The sequence below is a fragment of the Xenopus laevis genome, chromosome 7L (genome assembly GCF_017654675.1).
Source record: "Xenopus laevis strain J_2021 chromosome 7L, Xenopus_laevis_v10.1, whole genome shotgun sequence".
In the NCBI taxonomy this organism is placed as follows: domain Eukaryota; kingdom Metazoa; phylum Chordata; class Amphibia; order Anura; family Pipidae; genus Xenopus; species Xenopus laevis.
This window is the reverse complement of record NC_054383.1, coordinates 98748867-98771067: the sequence shown is the minus strand read 5'-3', so window position 1 is coordinate 98771067 and position 22201 is coordinate 98748867. Positions and strand designations below refer to the sequence as shown.

At 39.9% G+C, this 22201-nt stretch overlaps 1 protein-coding gene across 4 annotated transcripts in view; it reads right to left on the bottom strand.

Annotated features, from left to right (window-relative positions):
* foxj3.L (forkhead box J3 L homeolog) overlaps positions 1-22201 on the bottom strand; it is a 66743-nt gene that overhangs the window by 5356 nt on the left and 39186 nt on the right. For 3 of the 4 annotated variants that reach the window (XM_018226066.2, XM_018226068.2, XM_018226069.2), the window contains 8 exons: positions 18018-18101; positions 16683-16784; positions 15668-15796; positions 14422-14581; positions 10248-10667; positions 9176-9286; positions 5378-5467; positions 501-692 (listed from right to left, as the gene is read on the bottom strand). In XM_018226066.2, coding sequence (XP_018081555.1) covers positions 501-692; positions 5378-5467; positions 9176-9286; positions 10248-10667; positions 14422-14581; positions 15668-15796; positions 16683-16784; positions 18018-18101 — 1288 coding nt within the window. The remainder of the gene's footprint in view (positions 1-500; positions 693-5377; positions 5468-9175; positions 9287-10247; positions 10668-14421; positions 14582-15667; positions 15797-16682; positions 16785-18017; positions 18102-22201) is intronic. The other variant, XM_018226067.2, reaches the window with a different exon arrangement.

Genomic DNA, 22201 nt, shown 5'->3' with positions numbered 1-22201 from the left:
GTTAGTATATTTATAAAGTACCATAGCTAATCAGAATGGAGCAGACCTGTCAATCGTAAAAATGCGATAAACAAAATACGATAAACACATAAATGGCCAGAGGTAGCAGTAGAGAGACACTTCAGAATACAGCACTATAAGATAAACCAAATATTTATCAACTGTAGAACAATTTTATGTAGAGATGTTCATAGATTGTAATGCAATGCTAGGATTTTTTCAGTGATTAGTTCCCCCTAATATTCAACTGACAGAAACAATGACTGCAGTTTGTACTGCCCATCAGCAGCCTCAGGAGGGCAGCAATAGCAAGCAGTTCCACACAGGATAATGCAGCCCATGTACAGGAAAGTATGCACAGCTCCACAGGGTATGGAACACAATAGGGTTGATTTTAAACCAGACAGACTGGTATTTGAAGGGGCAGTCCAGTTCGAAACCTCCTGCCCAGTTTCGCTGCCCCATCTGTACATTACTCAGGATTCACCTAATTTTCTTACCTGTTCCGAGGTGCTGTGCAGGCTTTGTGGAGTGCAAGTTACTGTGGCAAACTGGGGATGGCACATTGCTCTGTGAATGGATGAAGCCAGTCTGGGTAAAGAATTTATTGAGAGAAGAGCACAAGTCTGCAAACTGAACTTGATCTAGGGACCAATTCTTCAGATCTGCTTGCCTCATGCTTTCCATTAAACCTGGACAGAAAAAACAGGGAAAAGAAAAAAAGTTAGTTGCACAAATACAAAGAGAATTTGGTATTTCAATCAAAACATTCGGAGGTATACTTTACAAGTTCCATGGTTATAAGAATGTGTCTGTAAGAACATAAGGTATATGTTAAGCATTTTGATGCATCTCTCTCAGGAAAACTCCAGAGACCAAAGCACCCTCCCTGTCACAGGCAGCCCAATGAGTTGATGCTAATGAAATAAGCATTCCTAACTTCTTAATGCAAATTACATGTGCCTTGTTGACCAAAAACTTTTGCTATACCCCATGAACAATGTAGGTCTTTATAAAAAGATATTGCATGGGGGGGTGTGGCTTGGATGAGATCCGGATAGCACCCAGTGGTGAGAGCTCCGCTTCAGAAATCCTGTTTATTACCCTAAGGTGAGCTATATAGGGTGAATTTCACCTATAATACAGATGAAAGCAGGTCAGGCTTCCATTACGGACACCATGAGGAGGAATAGAGGCAAATCTACGGATCAAGAGGATAATGATTCCCAAGATGGAGACACGTTGAGACCAGCCTCGTCTCACTCGGTGGAGGTACAGCGAAACTGAGTACGTTTGCAAGATATTCCCCTCCAGCTTCCTCAATGCAGATGTCCCCAATACGTAGTACAGACACTACAAAGAAAGTAACGGAGGCGGCTCTGATTCCTGAGGCCCAACCACCGGAACCGACTTTGTCGGAGGTAATGCATCTTATTTCACAAAATCACACTGCCGTGGTACAGAAATTGGAGGAATTGGGCACGAGTTTTGCAATTCTTAATTAAGATATGCTGATGTTAAGAGAGCACACGATTTAGGTAAAATAAATGTATTCAAAATGGCGCTCCTTCCAAAATTTACTAATGTTTTTTCGACAGTCCCCGATTTCTATCCCAAACTCATTGTTTAAAAAGTTAGATTCCCTTCTTACAACAATATATTGGGCAAATGCTCACCCTAGAGTCTCCCTGTCTACCCTTCAATTACCTACAGAGGCTGGTGGTCTCTGTCTTTTGTTTCCACACTTCTTCCTGTTACAGTTAGAGCTGTGTTATTTCTGGTCAGGTGATCTCTGAGGCAGCACACAGACCATAACAAAATGGGGGTTCAAGGCAAGAGATGTAAAAGGGCAATATTTACTTAAATATATATATATATATATATATATATATATATATATATATATATATATATATATATATATATATATATATATATATATATATATATATATATATAAACATTCACAAAGTACCTGCACTCCTTCCTTGTTGGTCGAACGTGGGTGCTTGGTCAATCAGTGTATACAATGTTCAAAGTGGACCAGCACACCAAAATCTTCAATCAAAAGAGGTTTATTTCAACATCACTCATGTGTCCAACGTTTCGGCCCACATTAGGGCCTTTATCAAGGTGCTCACCAACCCCTTGTACTACTACTCCCAGTGGCCTCAAAGCAGGTGCTTATTTTTGAATTCCTGGCTCAGAGGCAAGTTTTAGTTGCATAAAGACTGCCAAACAGAACCTCCTGTAGGCTGCCAGTCCACATAGAGGCTACCAAATAGCCAATCACAGCCCTTGTTTGGCACCTCCAGGAACGTTTTTCATGCTTGTGTTGCTCCCCAACTCTATCCAAATTTGAATGCGACTCACAGGTAAAAAAAAGGTTGGGGACGCCTGCTTTAAAGGAACGTTCAGTGTAAAAATAAAAACTGGCTAAACAGAAAGGCTGTGCAAAATAATTTTTTTTTTTAATATAGTTAGTTAGCCAAAAATGTAATGTATAAAGGCTGGAGTGACTGGATGTCTAACATAACAGAACAGAGTCCAACTTCCTACTTATCAGCTTGCTAGTCAGCAACTTGAACAGGGGCCACATGGGACATAACTGTTCAGTGGAGTTTGCAATTGATCCTCAGCATTCAGCTCAGATTCAAAAGCAACAGATATGACCCATGTGCCCCCCCCCCTCAAGTCACTGATTGGTTACTGCCTGGTAACCAATCAGTGGAAGCCAAGAGAGCTGCAAAGCAGGAAGTAGTGTTCTGGCTATTATGTTAATAAAGGGGGTTACCCTGAAACGTTGCATGCTGCAAATCATTCAATAAATCAGCAAGGGTTTACCCTGCTAGCAGTACCTGTGTGTCAGTGAATTTTCTTCTGATCTGGCTATTATGTTACACATCCAGTCACTCCAGCCTTTATACATTACATTTTTGGCTAACTAACTAACTATATGAGAAACATTTTTTTATTTTGCACGGGCTATCTATTTATCCAGTTATTTTTATACTGAAAAATGCCTTTAAGGTTATAACGGGGGAAAATGGACATCTGCAACGCCCAGTTGAAACCTGCTGTGGTGAGATTTAGGCTGAATACATACTTGCTGTCCAAGATATACTTGCAGTAGACGGAGGGGGTATAATTCCACACGTTCTACCACTGGTACATCCCAAATGACACTGATTTAATGCAGAAGAATAAGCCAGTGAAGTAAATGTGTACCAGTAATGGGTACTCCAAACATAGACAGAGAGACCTGAACATCTAGGACTCCAATATATATGAAGTCGACCATACACTAGTAGTATCAGGTATGCTATCTGACTGCAAAGTGGGCCAAGCTCAAGGACTGAAGGATAGAGTGCATGACATATGTGCTATTGCAGCCTTTCTATTGTTCTGATTTGTCAAGCAGACAGTACAAATCAAAGAAGCATTGTGCCAAAGTACTGGCTGACATGGTGCATCACCAGATGAATTTTTAAAAGCTGCCTGACCCCCCCCCCCCCGATAACCTCAGTAAATATGGGCCGATATCCACAGTATATAGATATTGGTTGGGACTAGTGGGTTGTCATACATGCAGCGAAAATCATACAAAACTATATTATGCGTATGTGTATGGCCAACTTTAGTTTCCTTTTATATATTACAGTGAAACCTCCATTTTAAGAACCCTGATTTTAAGTTTCCCCGCATTTTACATGTTTTGTTTGTGGTCCCACCAATTTATAATGCATTTCAATGGGTGCATTCCCCAATTTTAAGTACCATATATACTCGAGTATAAGCCGAGTTTTTCAGCACCAAAAATGTGCTGAAAAAGTCTACCTCAGCTTAACTCGAGTCAGCGAGCAACAGCCCCCTACTGCTTCACGAATGTCTGAGCTACTGACCGGTGTCCCGTGCCGCGCAACTTTGCCCATAATCGCTCCCCGAAAAGACTCAGAAGGGAGAGTAGAGGGAACCAGTCCCATACGAACATCTTCCTAGTCGTGCGCGATGACGTCATCATGTGCCACGCGTCTGCGCACAAAGTCACTGCACGTGGCTGTGCTGTTTGCGCCTCTGCGTGGACATGGACTGAGCGAGCAACAGTCCCCTACTGCTTCACAGCGATGCACCCGCACTATGTTTTTCCCGCAAATCTTCGGTTCTGGATGCGAATCTGACCTAACCCTGAGGATAACTATGTGACTATCTTTTATTCCTCTACTATCCTGCCGATGCGAATGTTTTTACATTTTTATGTCTTATTTATGTCATATATTTGGCAGACAGTGAAAAACTAACCAGCCATAACAGGCAGGATTATTGTATTTTTTCTTTTATTGCAAATCTTCCACTCACTTGGTAAGTGAAATAATGAATTATATTAATAATAATCTGTCTGCTGACTAAAATAAATAATAATATGAGCCAATTCAGTCAAACAGACTTTAGCAAATGCTACAGCCTGCAGAGATTTTTTTTAAGAAGGGTTTTTGGATTATTGAAACCAGTAGCTACTGCATTTCTCACCCTAGGCTTATACTCGAGTCAATTCATTTTCCCAGCTTTCGTAGGTAAAATTAGGCACCTCGGCTTATACTCGGAACTGCTTATACTCGAGTATATACGGTAATGTTTTCCTGGATTTTACATCAAAATTTTGTCCTGATGAAAACTGGTTTTTTTTCTCTATGGATGCTATTATTTGCGAAATAAAGAGGTTTAAAATACTAACCAGATCTATACATTACCATGGTTCCTCTTGTAAATGGTCAATTCGAATCAGTCTGCCCCTTATACAGTCCTGCATCAATCACTTATTGCTTTAGGTTGTGTATGTGACAAAGAGGCCTTGCCCCTGCCCCCATAGCAGGGGCGTAACTATAGAGGAAGCAGACCCTGCGGCTGCAGGGGGGCCGAGGAGGTATAGGGGCCCCATGAGGCCCTAATTCATATACAATTTCAATAAATATTGGAGAAACAAGTCAACCTCTAAACATTTTGGGGGCCTGAAAAATAATTTGCTGTGGGGCCCAGTAATATCTAGTTACGCCACTGCCCCATAGTGTAACATTAATGCTGCAATGCTTAACCCTTGTTATTAACACACTAAATATTGTATCAAAAAGTAAAACGGACGCCTGTGCTTCTATCCTTTCAGTACTTGAAGAAAAACTTACGTTAACACATTTCCCTGATTTTACATTTTCCTGGATTATACATAATTTTTTCCTGGTCCCCTGAAAAACGTAAAATGGGGGATTCTACTGTATTTATATAATACACAGAAGCCATGAATAACCTGTAACATGTATCCTTATAAACTGCTTGGTTATTAATAGATGATATTAATTAAGCAGATTAAAGAGCGGATACATACCTTGGAACTGAGAGAGGTCCACATCAGACCAGTTGGCACTGCTAGCAATACGGCAGCTTTCCTTCAGCATGTCTAAACTGGAGAGCCAATCTGTGGAGAATGAACAGTATTAAAATATCATACAATATTTATCTACTTTCAAAACAGAGTTGGGTGTTTTATTTCCTTGTATGTAAATATTACTATATGTCATACAAAGATATAATGCAATAACTATAGTAAGATGAAATTGCACCTAGAAATTGGGAAATACTGGTGCTTATGCCACAGAATACCATGAGGAACATCTTGTGTACATGACCCAATAAGACGGCAGCTTCACATAAATTTCCACTGATTAAATGGGCTCTCTATAGAGAAGCTGGACATTTTCTAATGGTTGAGCCAGACAAATTATCCATACTAGCATATGGGGCAGATTTATCAAAGGTCGAATTTCAAATTTATAATTTTTTTTTTTTTACTCTAATTAATTTAAATGTACTCAAAACTTGATTGTTATCTAATTTAATGAAAAACTTGAATGTCTAAAATTCAAAAGGAACTTTACTCACCCAAAAACTCTAACCTAATTCATATTGATTTGATTCGAGTTTTTCTCCAAAAAAAGTTGAATGTCAGGAAGGCTATTAACATCTTCTAATGGGTCAACAGGCCTCTGCCATTGACTTGTAAATGAATTCGGCAAGTTTTAGGTGGCATATATTCGAATTGAATTGACCTCATGGTCGAGGTGTGATAAATCTCACATTCAAATTTACATTTGGTTTCGTGCTTTTAACTTCAAATTTGTGAGTTTCAACACAAAAATTTTCCTTTGAATTTACCATTTGACCCTTAATAAATCTGCCCCTATGTATTGACAGCTTAAAGGGGTTGTTCACCTTTAAATTAACTTTAGTATGATGTAGGGAATGATAGTATGAAACATTTTGCAATTGGTTTTAATATTTTTTATTTGAATTATTTAGCTTTTTATTCAACTGCTCTCCAGTTTGCCATTTCAGCAATCTAGTTGCTAGGGTTGAAATTACCTTAGCAACCATGCATTGATATGAATAAGAGACTGGAATATGAATAGGAGAGGATCTGAATAGAAAGGGGAGTATTAAGTATCAATAACAATAAATGTGTAGCCTTACAGATCATTTGTTTTTAGATGGGGTCAGCGACTCCCCAGTTGAAATCTGGAAAAAGTCAGAAGGCGACAAATAATTCAAAAACTATAAAAAAAAAATTAAAAAAAGAAGGCCAATTAAAAAGTCGCTTAGAATTAGCCATTCTATAAAATACTAAAAGTTAACTTAAAGGTGAAGCACCCCTTTAATCACTAAAGAAAGGAAAACCTTGCAGAAAGTACAGTTAAAGCACAGTGAAAAATGTATACCATATATATTCGTGCATAAGCCGAGTTTTTCAGCATCCAAAATGTGCTGAAAAAGTCTACCTCGGCTTATACTCGGGTCAGCGGGCAGTAGCTGAGATTGCAGTCACTTTTAATCATTCCTATACCAACAGTTCACTTGGGGAGAGACTGCAATATCCCACAATGCTTTCTGTTGGTTATATGAAAGAATAACAGTGCGCCCTCTGTTGGTTTTATGAAAGAATAACAGTGACTGCAATATCACACAGCGCCATCTGTAGGTTATATCAAAGAATAACAGTGACTGTAATATCACACAGCACCCTCTGTTGGTTATATCAAAGAATAACAGTGCGCCCTCTGTTGGTTATATGAAAGAAAAACAGTGACTGCAAATATCACACAGCACCCTCTGTTGGTTAAATCAAAGAATAACAGTGCGCCCTCTGTTGGTTATATGAAAGAATAACAGTGACTGCAATATCACACAGCACCCTCTGTTGGTTATATGAAAGAATAGCAGTGCGCCCTCTGTTGGTTATATGAAAGAATAACAGTGACTGCAATATCACACATCGCCCTCTGTTGGTTGTATGAAGGATTAACAGTGATTGCAATATCACACAGTACCCTCTGTTGGTTGTATGAAGGATTAACAGTGATGGCAATATCACACAGCGCCATCTGTTGGTTGTATGAAGGATTAACAGTGATGACAATATCACACAGCGCCCTCTGTTGGTTGTATGAAGGATTAACAATGATGACAATATCACACAGCACCCTCTGCACATGGTAGTGGGACAGTGGGACAATGCACACAGTAATCCGTTTGACAATTCTCTGTCACCATCAACTTTGCAAAGAAGTCCGGTTGATCGCTGGGGGGGTCTCTTTTGGCGGAATGTGCGCTGCTGGGAGACAGGGCTGTAGTTGTGTCTAGGCTTATACTAGAGTCAATACGTTTTCCCAGTTTTTGTAGGTAAAATTAGGTACCTCGGCTTATACTCGGATCGGCTTATACTCGAGTATATACGGTATATGGTTTATGAGCCAGCAAGGCTTAGGCAAACTATAAAAAGAAACAACCTTTCTATATATATTTGTCTTTAAACACAAAGGCCATGATGTGCAATATTTTGGAGCTCTAGATGCTGCTCTACTCCTTAAAGCAGGGGTGCCCAGGAAGTCGATCGTGGGCTACCAGTAGATCCCAGTCATGTAACTGGTAGACCGCGACCTGGGGCTCTGCGTCAGTATAAAAGACATCTGCCTGGACTCAAAGCAGAGGAGGAGGGCGGGCTCAAAGCAGAGTGGAAGTGCCGGCTCAGAGGAGAAGGGCGACTCAGAAGAGAAGTGCAGAAGGGCCGGCTGAGCTGAGGGGAAGGGACACAGGGGAATGAAGGGCAGGCACGGGGAAGGAGTGCAGGCTTCAACAAGCACGGAGACAGGGAAGGAAGGGAGGACTGCAACAGACACAGAGGGGAAGGAAGGGAGGACTGCTACAGGAACGGACACAGAGGGGAAGGAAGAGAGGACTGCTACAGGAACGGACACAGAGGGGAAGGAAGGGAGGACTGCAACAGAACGGACACAGAGGGGAAGGAAGGAAGGGAGGGCAGGCTACAGACACGGACATAGAGAGGAAGGAGGGCTGAGAGCAGCAAGCACGGAGGGGAAGGGAGTGTGTTCAAACTTTCATAACCTGCCAAATTTTGTAAAATGAACATGGTAATCAGGGGATGTGGCCACAAAAAATAGGCGTGGATTAAAAAATTGCTGCGCGTTATCAAGATAGATCTCCTGCTGGGAACCAGGTGTCGAGAGTAGATCCCAGTAAAACAAAGTCTGGGCACCCCTGCCTTAAAGTAACAAAGAAATCTTTAGTTGAAGGGAGGAATGTCAGGGTGCTAGAGGAATCTATTATATACTCAGAGCGCTATACATATCTGTGCCTTTAAAGGGCAACAAAAGGCTCAAAAATCATTATGTTTGTAGTTCAGTCTGAGACAGCAGCATAGGGGTCAGTGTTTGGTGGGAGCAAATGGGCCTGATGTCAAAAGATCTGGTCATTTGACAACCGCTTTTCACATGTATGGCCAGCTTTACTTCTATTTTGGAATCCTCCAGTATGTCCTGCAAACAGTGCAACTACATACACAGGTCTGGGTGTGCATTTAGCCCTAGGAAAGAGGAGAGGGCTGGCACAGATTCCTGCCCATGCTGTAAAAAAATGAAGGTAAAAAGTCTGCAAGACAAAAATAGCTATATAAAAACATTATTCCATGGATCCATTCTTCAGGGTTTCTTGTTAAAAATTTTTTGGTAGATCCTTCTTCTGGTGCTATATTAGTAAACGCAAAGGAGAAGGAAATGTAAAATCAGTAGAGGTGCCAGGTTGCTGGGCACTCCCAGTGATTCTAGTCACTTACCTGCTACCCCCAAACTGGTGCTCCTCTTCTTCAAAAAAGCCATCAGCCCAGAATACTGTTTGAGGGTGTCGTGCCACCATCTTGTTCTCGTGTCCAAGGTATCTCCTGCATCTAAAGAAGTTGGGTGAATAGGCAGTACAAAAATTGGCAAATAGGTTCTGTACTGCACATCCACTTGCCCAGGGGAAGCCTGAGGCAGAGAACAGGATGGTGACATGGTAGAAGGTTAAGTGACTAGAATCGCTGGAAAGCCACCCAATTTGGCACTCCCAAGTGATTTTACTTCTCCTTTAATGTACATCTGTGTTGTCTGTGTAGTTCCTTCCTCCCAGAAACACACAGTCACAATACAGAATACAGCTCTATGCAAACAGACACACACAAATATCTGACAATGTTAGCCCCAGACATGGGAAAATACAAAGCAAAGGATAATGTGAAATAAAAGGAAGATAAGAGAGAGCAGACAAGGAAAACAGGATACAAAGTGACATCAAAAGGCAAGGAGAATTAGGTAACACAATGTTAAAGCAGTACAGAAAGCAGCTAACAGTGATGTTACTTGGCACCACATGAAATAATTTTTCAGGCCCCCAAAAGAGGTTGACCTGTTTAACCAATATTTATTTAAATTGAACACGAATTTGGGCCTCATGGGCCCCTATACCACCTGGGCCCCCCTGCAGCCACGGGGTCTGCTTCCTCTATAGTTACACCCCTGGCAGCCAAAAAGAGAGAACCATATATAGAAGGGGAGGAGCAAATAAGAAAAAGGTAATACATAAGAAAATGGAGATTTTTATATTGAAAGGTAACAGAGAAGATAACAGTTTACATGATAAAAAAAAGCAAAAAACAGGTGAAGAAAGAGGATGATAAACATTCTATTTCATTAACATATTCTTCATTGAGCAAAGAAAAGCTGTAACAAAAAACCAAAACACACACACACAAACAAACACACACAGAGCTCTGGATATCCTATTTGTTTTTAAGCCTTCCCTCTACACATAAAACACCCCCAAGAACAAGATGCTTTAACAGAATATAACAAGCATGTTTAATATCTTACCATTACTGCAGGGTATTTGTTGCTGTGTTAGAGATGTCTGATGTGCTAGAGATTGATGCTGATGGTTGGGATGATGCTGTATGTGCTGATGTTGGGCAGGGTGCTGGGCATGCTGCTGAGGATGTTGAGGCTGATGAGGACTTTGTTGATGACAGTGAGATGTGTGCTGAGTACAATGTTGAGGATGCTGATGATGCACTACATTGTGGTGTATGTGGGGTGAATGTTGTGACTGAGTGTGAGATAAGTGAACTTGTCCAATGGAGTCGCCTACACTTGTGCCAATGTTACTTGAATGGTTATTTGTTAGGTTATTTTGGCTACTATGCTGCTGAGAACTCATTGTGCTGCTAGGGGAGTGCTGATAGGAGCAAGGAGAATGTGTCTGCTGGGAGGACTCTGAAGGCAGGTTCATCAAACCTGGAACACAATAGAAAAAAAAAAAAAAAAGACAATTTTATTTCCCTTTCTTAAATCCTGTTACCACAAAATAGCACATAATACTGCAATTAGATGACTACGATCACAAGCTCACTATGAGCCCTTATCTTGGCCCCCTAACAAAAATATTAGCCATATTTATAAATAGGGATCGGCAAATTGTTGTTGCCTTGTTTTACTGCAAAAATGACGCCAATATACTTGTATGGCGTCGTGCAACAATTTCGCCGGCAGCTAATTTTTGGCGAAACGAAAGGGGTCAAATTCGCCCATCCCTATTTATAAAGCCCCAACATTTTTCGAAACACGCTGTACAATGAACTGGTATATAAAATGAGCAAACAGATTTAAAAAACAACAACCAATACAAGAAATACAAAGAATCTCTCATATACAAAGGTATGGGAAAACTCCAAATTATGGGATGACCATCTCCAATACACTACATTTTAATCAAATAATTAAAATGTTAAAAAATGATTTCCTTTATCGCTGTAATAAAACAGAAGCTTGTACTTGATCCCAACTAAGATATAATTAATCCTTATTGTAGGCAAAACAATCCTATTGAGTTTAATTAATGTTTACATTTTTTAAGCAGACTCAAGGATCCAAATTACAGTAATACCTCTTATCCAGAAAACCCCCAGGTCCGGATTATTCTGGATAACAGGTCCCACACTTGTATATATAATACTGCCCCTCCCCCCAAAAATCCACAGTGATCAAATAATGTCTATATGGCTATTTCATAGTTCACAAAGCATTCTAGTAGAGAAGAAAGCTTCACCTTAAAAGAGCAGTAATACCAAAGATGGAAACATTCAAATATAATGCTAGCCTGCACTGGTAATAATTGTGCCGCTGCTTGAGAATCACTAGTAAAATGTATACATATATAAGGTGGTGGGTGTGTAGTTATGGAGGCAGCCATTCAAGTTCAATGGGCAGAAAATGCACTTTTACAGATAAGCTGTGTAGAATACAATGGGTTTAGTTCTAACACCGGAATATGGCCGTGGGTCAAATGCCATTCACAGCTCCCTAACGAACTACATCTCTCATATAAAATAGGACATATTTTGCGAAGAAATCATTTGTTTGTAGGTGCAGGATCAGCAGCTATAAAGTATAATATGTAAAAAAAAAAATTTCACTGTTTGGTATTACTGGTCCTTTAAGTACACTGCACAACCCATCCAATGCCTGTACGGTATAGAAGGACTAACTCAATGTCCACATAGCCCATGCAGCACTGCCATAGCACATTATTAAAGGAACAGTAACACCAAAAAATTAAAGTGTTTTAAAGTAATGAAAATATCATGTACCGTTGCCCTGCACTGGTAAAACTGATCTGTATACTTCACAAACACTACTATAGTTCATCTAAACAAACTGCTGTGTAGCAATGGCGAAAATTGAAAAAAAGGCTATATGGCACAGGTTAAATGTTGAATAACAGATAATTCCATTATGTTCTACAGAGTTTATCTGCTATCTGCTGTGTAACCTGAGCCTTTTCTCCTTTGAATGGCTGCCCCCATTGCTAAATAGCATCTTATTTATATAAACAATAGTCGTGTTTCTGAAGCAAACACATCAGTTTTACCAGTGCAGGGCAACACTGTATTATATTGTTATTACTTTTATATTGTTATCTGTTACACTTTTATGTTTTAATGTTACTGTTCCTTTAACACCTCAGGCCTAATTTAATATGTCAGGCGCAACCACTAGATGCAAAACCACATGTTAAAGGACAAGGAAAATAAAATTCACTGGTGGGTGCCAATATAGTATGCCAGGGCTGTCCAACTGGCGGCCTGCGGGCTAAATGCCCTGTACTGTTCACACCTGAGACCCAGACTGAAACTGGTCACATTGTTCACACCTTATACAAAATGCTAATGGGGCACCAGCACTGTGTCACTGTATATAGAACATATTAGACTGGTCCTGATTCCTGTCTCCTGCTCTGCTGTGCCTTCCCTATGCTCCCTGTGTGTGTCATACTCTGCCTGACCTATGATCCCTATGGAACATAAGCCTGGTATTTGTTCTGGGGGTTTGTTAGCATTTGAAAATTGTTGTTAGGGGCCCCTAAGGTGTTTAATCATATGCTGGGGTACTGTATTATACACAGGGGAGGAGGAGGCATATGGATTTAAGGGTATGTCTTAATATGACAACTTTTTTCACATATGAGTGGCATCCGTGTCAGTGCTGGGCCAAGGTAGTTTGGCACCCTGCTTCGATCAGTGCCCCCTGTCCTGCATTACCATTTCCCTCCTTACCATGATGGTTTTTAAATAAAGAAAGCAAGAATATGTACAACATTTTTTTATTTATATTACTGCCCCCCAGCAGCCATAATACTATCTCCCCTGTACCTGTGCCAGTAGCAATCCATCATACTGCCCCCCATACCTGTACCAGCAAGCTCAGCAGCCATCCATCATACAGCCCTCCTGCAGCCATCATATTGCCCCCAATCTTTACCTGTGCCAGCAGCAGCCAAAAATAAATCTGATCACATCATATTGCCCCCAAGTATTTATGTACCTGTGCCAGCGCCCAGCAGCAACAGCAAACATATGGCCCTGGCTCAAATCTGTACCTGGCTGTGCCAGCAGGAAGCTTCACACTTTCACAGTAATAGAAAGAATGTCTTCAGTTCAGTGCAACTGTGCAAAGCTGAGAGCAGCAAGCGCAAACCACACCAAGCAGCCCGCCAGCTCTCTGCCTCTCTCTGTTACCCATTATTACTATTACTTGCTGGCAAGAGGGAGAAGGTGAAGGAGGGAGATTACTCCCGCCTGAGTGACCATGATTACTGAAACAAATTATTAAATAAACGCTTGAAAAAAAAAAAAAAAAAGTGTGTCGCTCAATGATGGTGTCCTAGACAGCCGCCTACTCTGCCTACCCCTAGTTCCGGCCCTGATCCCTGCAGTGAGCACTAACCATCTGTATTTTTGGTGTGCTTAATTAATGTCGGCATGGTCTTGTAGTAACATGGGTGTGGTCTAAAAACAGGGAGTGGCTAACACTGGCTTCCATTATCAGCCCTCCACCATGTAGAATTCCGGCCCACTGTACCATATAAATTGGACAGCACTGCATTATGCAATACAAATATTGGTTGTGGCCAAAATGCCTTGTGTTGAGCAACAACTGTCCTACTAATGCAAATGAATCAGAGTGCAGAGGCGCAAGGGAGCACTGTGTTGTATACCTGCCATTGGCATAATGCTGCATGGTTTCAATTTGTTATGATTATAATTTTGCCTCCTTAGTAAATGGGCCTTTTCAATGCAGGATCCATTCACCAGCGGCAACTCTACCTCAGGGTCACACACTGTCATGAGCTCTACATGTACGGCAAGTGACACGTGGTATACAGTACTGCACATGGGTGGCCACTGAGAAAGGAGATGAACAAGTCCACTAGTGAAACTGAATGTCCACCTACTTACCTGGAAATTAATTCCCTCTTCCTAACTTGGAATCCAAAATGAAAGATGTGGAAGCCTACACCTACTTTATCCTTGAACATTAGATTCACAGAATTTTATACATATCCTTGTCTAAAACAACCAGATTTGTGCCAAATTCCTACTCCTTCTTACTCTTTCCTTGTCAGATAACGGGAGTTTCCATTTTCCATACAACACCATCTCTATATCTTCTATCGTTATGTATGTGTAAGTTAGAGAAAAAAAAGACTCACCTTGGCTTACAGAGTGTTTAAAAACAGACTTATACAGGCTTCTAAATGAGTCACTGAGATCTTCAAAATTGTATTCAGTGAAGAGTTTGTCTCTCTCCGGCGCACTATAGGGTGATTGTTGTGTTAATGTTTGAGCAGATGGCTCCGGATGGCTTGTTACCTATTAAAGAATAAGCAGAATTAATATACAAAAGTAAGGTCTTCCTTTAGACACAATCAGAGCTAAATTCACCCACAATCATGGAGGTATTATGGACATTCCCTCTTATGCTGGTATTGATATTTGTGGGGAAGGATGTGTTATTTGTAAAGCTGCAGCCATGACTCCATAGGTGCTATTTACAATGGTCCAGTAAAGCAAATCTAAGAGTATTACAGGCACAGACCACCATAGCACTACGGCTACTGATAACATGATTATAAGGGGCAGATTTAGCAAGAGACGAGTTGAAAATTGAAAATTCGATCATCGATCAATTTTGAGTTGTTTTCAGCTTTCATGACATTCGAGTTTTTGTAATTAGAATTTAATTCAATTCGAGTTCTCGGGTCGATTACATTCATCCGAGTTTTAAAAATTCTATTTTTTTTTTTTAAAGGGGTTATCCACCTTTTAGTATGATGTAGAAAGAGATATTCTGAGATAATTATTATTGAAGTTATTTGAGTTATTTAGCTTTTTATTCAACAGCTCTTCAATTTGCATTTAAGCAATCTGGTAAATAGGGCCCAAATTACTCTAGCAACCATGTATTGATTTGAATAAGAGACTGGAATATGAATAGGAGAGGCCTGAATAGAAGGATCAGTAATAAAAAGTAGCAGTAACAATACATTTGTAGCCTTATAGAGCATTTGTATTTTTAGAATGGGACAGCGATGCCCATTTGAAAGCTGCAAAGAACCAGTAGAAAAAGATATGACTATAAAACTATAAAAAAAATAAATTATGAAAACCAATTGAAAAGTTGCTTAGAACTGGTCGTTCTATAACATAATAAAAGTTACTGTAAAGGTGAACCCCCCCCTTTAAATAAATTAGGTCTAATTTAGAATTTATGGGAGTTATGGGGAGTATTTAAAAACTCACACAAATTTGAAATTCAACATTTGATAAATGTGTCACTTAGTGTTAACATCTATTGACTCTTCAATCAACAAATAGTTGACAGAGAGGAGACAGACATAGGTTTTATTATTACTGGTAGCAGGGTGTGCAATGCTACAGACACATGATAATACTTACTGATGTATAGCTATGTACACTGCCAACATTATTCAAGTTTAAGGAGGACACACTCTGATCAGAAAGACTGTTGTTAAGGCTACTTCGAGGACTATCATTGCCATCCTGATCTGTGTTGTATAAGGTTACCTGCAAAATAAAAGAAATGCAGTTAGGCAATGAAATAAGCATATTCAACAGGCAGACCTCAATAGTTGTCTTCAGGTTTTAGTAGCATAGCATGCAACCAAATCTGGGTGCTGTGACCCATGTCAGTTTCACAAAAGCAATGCTGTCGAACCTATTAGTATTCTTACAGCCTCTGTCCCCGTGGGTTGCATTGACTGCTGCGTGTGATGCCATAATTCTATGTAAAATGCCAGCTAATTTGTCCATTACATGGAAGAATGCCAGCATCCCCTTAATCAGTTAGAATTGCTTCTCCTCCTCTAACCCACTCGCCCTCCCCCCTCAGGAATTTGCTTTGGCTGTTGACTTAAGAGCATGCTCAGTTCAGATTACTAAACACACCACCCAGTCTAACAGCCAATGAAGAGGTAGCATTGCTGGTTCCCATAGAAAATCTGCTCTAGCTGTCTGATCCTATTTTTTTCTCCTAACCACCTCTCCTGAGCTCAGCTTAACCATTACAGTGCTCATCCCCAGCAGAACTTTTTATTAAAGTATGTTGTGCCTGTGTAAATCTGCATTCTGCATTGCATGAACTTTACAGCATACGTGTCCTGTTTGCAGATGTGAGTTTTACTGATGATGTGTCAGAGGGAAAATGGCCGGCGGGTGAAAGCTGCCATTTGTTTTAGGAAAATATGATGGCACTGACAAATGGGGGTGGTATATGCAGTACAAATGATGTAGTTTGGGTGGGAAAGTTATCTCCAGCTGATATACATGGTAGGAAAATATAGGCTTTACATGTCCTTTAAATATAATTTAAATATTTTGCTTTTACAAAGATGAATTTATTACTAGAACAATTTTTTCCTCAGTTTTGAGCCTCAATATATATAAACTTTACTTTATTAGTCACAGTGTTGATAGCCAGGTTCGGAGAGGCACTTCCAGGGATAATACAATCCATTCCCAAGGAATCAGAATCTATGCTGTACGGGGTTGAGGCCTACAATAAATCCAAGAAAAATGTTACATTGGTTCAGGTAAACAACAACAACACCACAGAGCAATAGCATGCAAATTGTACTTTTAATAATGACATTTTCTATAGAAGTGGGCACCTCTTAGTTAGTGCACCTAAAATATATCCCCTTTAAACTTTACCTAAAAGTAGGCCTGACATTGGTAGCAGCAGGCTTGTTTAGTATCAGGGCAAGCGACAGTTGGTAGGACAAGAGACAAGGGATATTCTGTTTGACACAAGCCTCGCAGTGCGAGTGACGACTTTTAGGACTTGCCAACTTATTACTTCCATTTTCTCAACACTCTGCAAAGCAGCAGCTGCAATTTGTTAGCACTGCATAACTTTTATTCCCAAACTGCAAGGACAGCTGCAGAGCCTCCATAATGCTGTCTCGATTTTTCTCAATATTAACAGAGCAATGGAGGCAATGTTGTTAAAGGAAAACTAAACCCTAAAAACAATATGGAGTTGAGATGCCTTATTTCATATACTGAATTGAATGCACCAGCCAAAAGTTTTGGAATCTCTAGAAAAGGATGATACAGGCCTTCATAGTTGTGCACAGGGAGTCACCATCTTGGATTTTTGTCAGTGACACTGCTCATGCTCAGTGTGCTCTGGGCAACTGTTGGGAAGCTAAGTTTAGGGGTTCACATATCACAGAAACTGATGCTAAAGGGCTGAAAAGAAAATTCTGATTCAAACTGTGGTGATTTAGAAGCTGTAATGTAGTGAGAATTTAAAATAATTAATTAGCCTTATATTATGACTTCTATATTATATATACCGATATATATATACATACACACACACCGATAGAGATATATATATATATATATATATATATATATATATATATATATATATATATATATATATATATATATATATATATATAGATAGATATATATATAGATATATATATAAAATACACAAAAGCCATGAATATCTTGTAAATTATATCCTTATAAACGGTGAGTTCTGATGTCATCAGTTATAAACGGTGAGTTCTGATGTCATTTCTGTCATATGAAACTCACTGAAACTAGTGTATTATAATAAATAAAGTACCCCCCTGTTGCAAAATATGAGGATATTAGAAATACAGTATATCCTTGGACTAGTACATAATCTCAAAACATAATGGGCAACATTTTGTGCCTACTTAAACTACTACTTAAACTTTAGTTCTTTAGTCATTAAACATATACTTACTCGCTCTTCTGATCGCGGCCTTTTCCTTGGCCGTGCTTGTGCTGCATCCTCCTTTGGATTTGTGTCTATTGCCCAATAAGACCCCTACAATTGAAGGGATTAGAACACTTGTTATTCAGAATGTTAAAAAAAATATATACTGGAAAAGGTCAAATCTGCCTGACTGATACACAAACCGATATCTATATCACATAGATATTAGTCGGGATTGTCACACTACCAATTGTTTCACAGAAACATTTGGGTATAAACGTGGATAATTCTAATATCTACTACACTGTGCTATCACACAAAATACATGTGAGCAGATTACAGATTAATTGCAATATCACGGCAAGATGAGGATTTCATATAGAGCCAATTTAGTGAGGGATGAAATGACAACCCTTGAGGTGCTGGCAGAATAACATTTAATTCTCTGGGCTGCTCTTTCATCTACAGATCAAAACAGGACTGACAGTAAAAGAGGATACTCTGATCATAGCTAGGGTTGCCATACTGCCAGCACCACGCCCCTGTAATATACATGCATGCAGTTTATTTAAGAATACACTCAGTAGTCTACGGATGCACAGGAATGACAAGCACTTTTATGCTCACTGGGGAATGTGACTTCATACCGTTTAACGCAGACCTATATGAAAGCCTCAGGCTAGAAAACTTGTTAGTAATCCGTTCATATGCATACTGCATTAGCTATGGAACATTTCAGTTTTATGTGTTTAATATTTTTTATAAATGTTTTTATTTGCACCATAGTACATTATATAAACAGAGCAAACATGTTATTACAATTATGAATAAAACGTTGCATTTTTGAGTTATTTTAAAAAGATAAAACCACAGGTATGCATTGTTGTTGTGGTCAGAACAAATGAAAGCTCTCATAGCTATTATGCAATTGCCACTATGATTGCTCAAAACAAGCACTGTGTTTCAGCTTCACCCCCCCCCCTCTCCTATGTACTTTAAACCTGTGCAGTGCTTCAGTTCATCACTCAATGGCAAAAAAAGTTTGTAAACATAAAAGTGAGTTCAAGGGATACTGTCATGGGAAAATACATTTTTTTCAAAATGAATCAGTTAATAGTGCTGCTCCAGCAAAATTCTGCACTAAAATCCATTTCTCAAAAGAGCAAACAGATTTTTTTATATTCAATTTTGAAATCTGACATGGGGCTAGACATATTGTCAATTTCTCAGCTGCCCCAAGTCATGTGACTTGTGCTCTGATAAACGTCAATCACTCTTTACTGCTGTACAGCAAGTTGGAGTGATATCACCCCCTCCCTTTTTCCCCCCAGCAGCCAAAAAAAAGAACAATGGGAAAGTAACCAGATAGCAGCTCCCTAACACAAGATAACAGCTGCCTGGTAGATCTAATAACAGCACTCAATAGTAAAAACCAATGAACAGCACTCAATAGTAAAAACCCATGTCCCACTGAGACACATTCAGTTACATTGAGAAGGAAAAACAGCAGCCTGCCAGAACGCATTTCTCTCCTAAAGTGCAGGCACAAGTCACATGACTGGGGGCAGCTGGGAAATGACAAAATGTCTAGCCCCATGTCAGATATCTGTTTGTTCTTTTGAGAAATGGATTTCAGTGCAGAATTCTGCTGGAGTAGCACTATTAACTGATGCGTTTTGAAAAAAACATGTTTTCCGATGACAGGATCCCTTTATGGTCCCCATAGACACAAAGATTTTTCTTTGGTGAACGACTGATTTTAGCGAAATCCGACCAATCCGTCAAATTATCGTTGTTATATTGAACGATCGCACATCTTACAATTTTTCGTCCGACATCTGTCACTAAATTGATTGGCTGGGTTAAAAAATTTTATCGGTCCCAGTGCAATCTATTTAGGTTTCCAGGGTCAAGCAGGCAGCTACCCTCAGTTTTCCTGGCAAGATCGCCTGAAATGGTCTTTTTAGTTGTACATTTAAACGATCGTTTCGCGATAATCGCGGCCTCGCGATAACGAAGAGATCTTTTAAAAATCTATGGCCATCTTAAGGGTTCAACAGAAACTCAGTCATCCAGTCAAAAGGCTAAAATGAAAGAGAGTCTTCTGACCCATCTGAAAACTAGAGTGTGTCCCTTTATCCCTGACCTGCCCAGCCCGAAGGTCTGCAGGAGGCAAGGGTCTTCAGGCCCCCCGTTGTCGCAAGGTAAGGGGGGGGGACTTTATATACAGCTCTCTCAAGCCAGATGACAAATAGGGGAGAAGGAAAACAAGTGACCCCAATGCAGGGTCGGGTTTCAGGAGGACATGGAGCTTAATGCCAACACATCATCCCCCTACTGCATTGATCCTAAATAAAACATACAAAAATAAAAGTACCAGTAAAAATATTTTTTTAAAAGTGGCTGTGTGAAACCCTAGCCCACCGGCAAGAATGCGAATCGCCAGCAGGATGACATACGAGTCGCTTCAGTTTTTCGAAGTCGCCCAAAGTTTCTTTGTGAGGCTACTTCAGAAAACCGAAGCAACGCTTATGGCATTCTGCTGGTGATTCTCATTCTTGCAGGTGGGGGGGCATTTTGAGTATATTAATCGTCCGCAGTAGGCAAGATTTATCGCAGATAATCTTCCTGTGTGCCACCACTCTTAAGGTGGCCATACACGTGCAGATAAAGCTGCCGATCGGTCTTATCTGCCCGTGTATGGGGGCTTCCGACGGGTCTTCCCGATCGATATCTGGCAACTATATCGATCGGGAAGGATTGATTTTTAACCGACCCGTCGGAGCCCCTTGGCGTATCATAATTCGATCTTTCGAAATACCCCCGATATAGCCATGTCGTTAGTGGCATATCGGGGAAAGATCTGCTCGTTTGGCGATGTCGCCAAACGAGCGGATCTTTGAGTCTATGGCCAGCGTTACACCCAGTACCAGAAAGATGGGATAAAGGAGCAAAGTGCAGAGTAAATTGGAACACGAAAATGCTTGGGCTCCAAAGCTGCTAACCCTTTGACAGATGATCAAAGGAACACTTCCTTACTTTGGCGGGGAGATCCCCTACTGATAAGAACAGATACTACACTTTATCTTAGACAAAAGTTTGCAACTCATAATGGTAGGGATGCCCCAAATCCAGAATAAAAACATCCAGGATACGGAAGAGTCCAGCAATTTTTTTGCAGCATTTGGATAAAGGCAATCCAAACCTGAATGTAACAATTCCTTTTTCAAAAGAAACCCTGCATACGCTTATTATGGTTTGTATTCGGTTCAGTATTCAGATGAATCTTTTGTAGTGGATGTAGTATTCCACCAGATCCAAAAATGATATATTTGGTGCATCCCTAATATATAATACAAAGCTCCTTGGCAGGTAAGTGTGGCATTAACCCTGCACCCTCAGAGCAGAAGTGAACCATATAGTAAGAAACTTTGTGTCATCATTGATGGTTTAGGGATTTCCAGCTCGCCCTTCCTATCATAACATTCCCTTTGTCCTTTGGTGTGTCTTACTCTTGATTTTTTGTTAACTACGTACTGTATAAAACACACAAAGGAAAAAGATACAACTGTGTAAGGCCTGCTAATAATACATCTATGAAGGCAAGCACAATGGCATAAATAGCTGACATTTTTGTGCTTCTGTCACTTCACACATTCCCCTCTTTGTGTTCAAAAGAATTTTGTCATTAAGGCAATACAGGGCTACCTGCAAATGTCAACTCTTTAGCTTTTACTCATTCTTTTCACTGATATGATGACATGAGGTTATTTTTTTTTCCACTTTATGAATTCTCACCTGCTCCCAGGCCTATCCAATGGTTTCGCTAGCAGTGCACGTTTACTGTATATCAACATGGTAGCAGTACAGCAGGATCAGTAAGTATTGCATATTTGTCAGTGTTACCCAACCACTTAAAGAGATACTGACACCAGAAATCAAACAAATTTTTTTGCAATAATCATAAAAAAAATTTCCATGCTGTTTATAATTTTGCCATAAAAGTATTTGTCCTATTTGTTTACATAATCCATCTGATACATCATGTTCCTCTATGAAGAGGTTGCCATATTGGTGGCAAATACTGAATCCACCACAAAAGAGACAAACCTGGAAACCAATTCTGTAACACTCACTTGTATATGTGACCCCCCCAACAAAACTGCCAGATACAAATAAAAAAATTACTTATAAACACTAAGCAAAAAAAA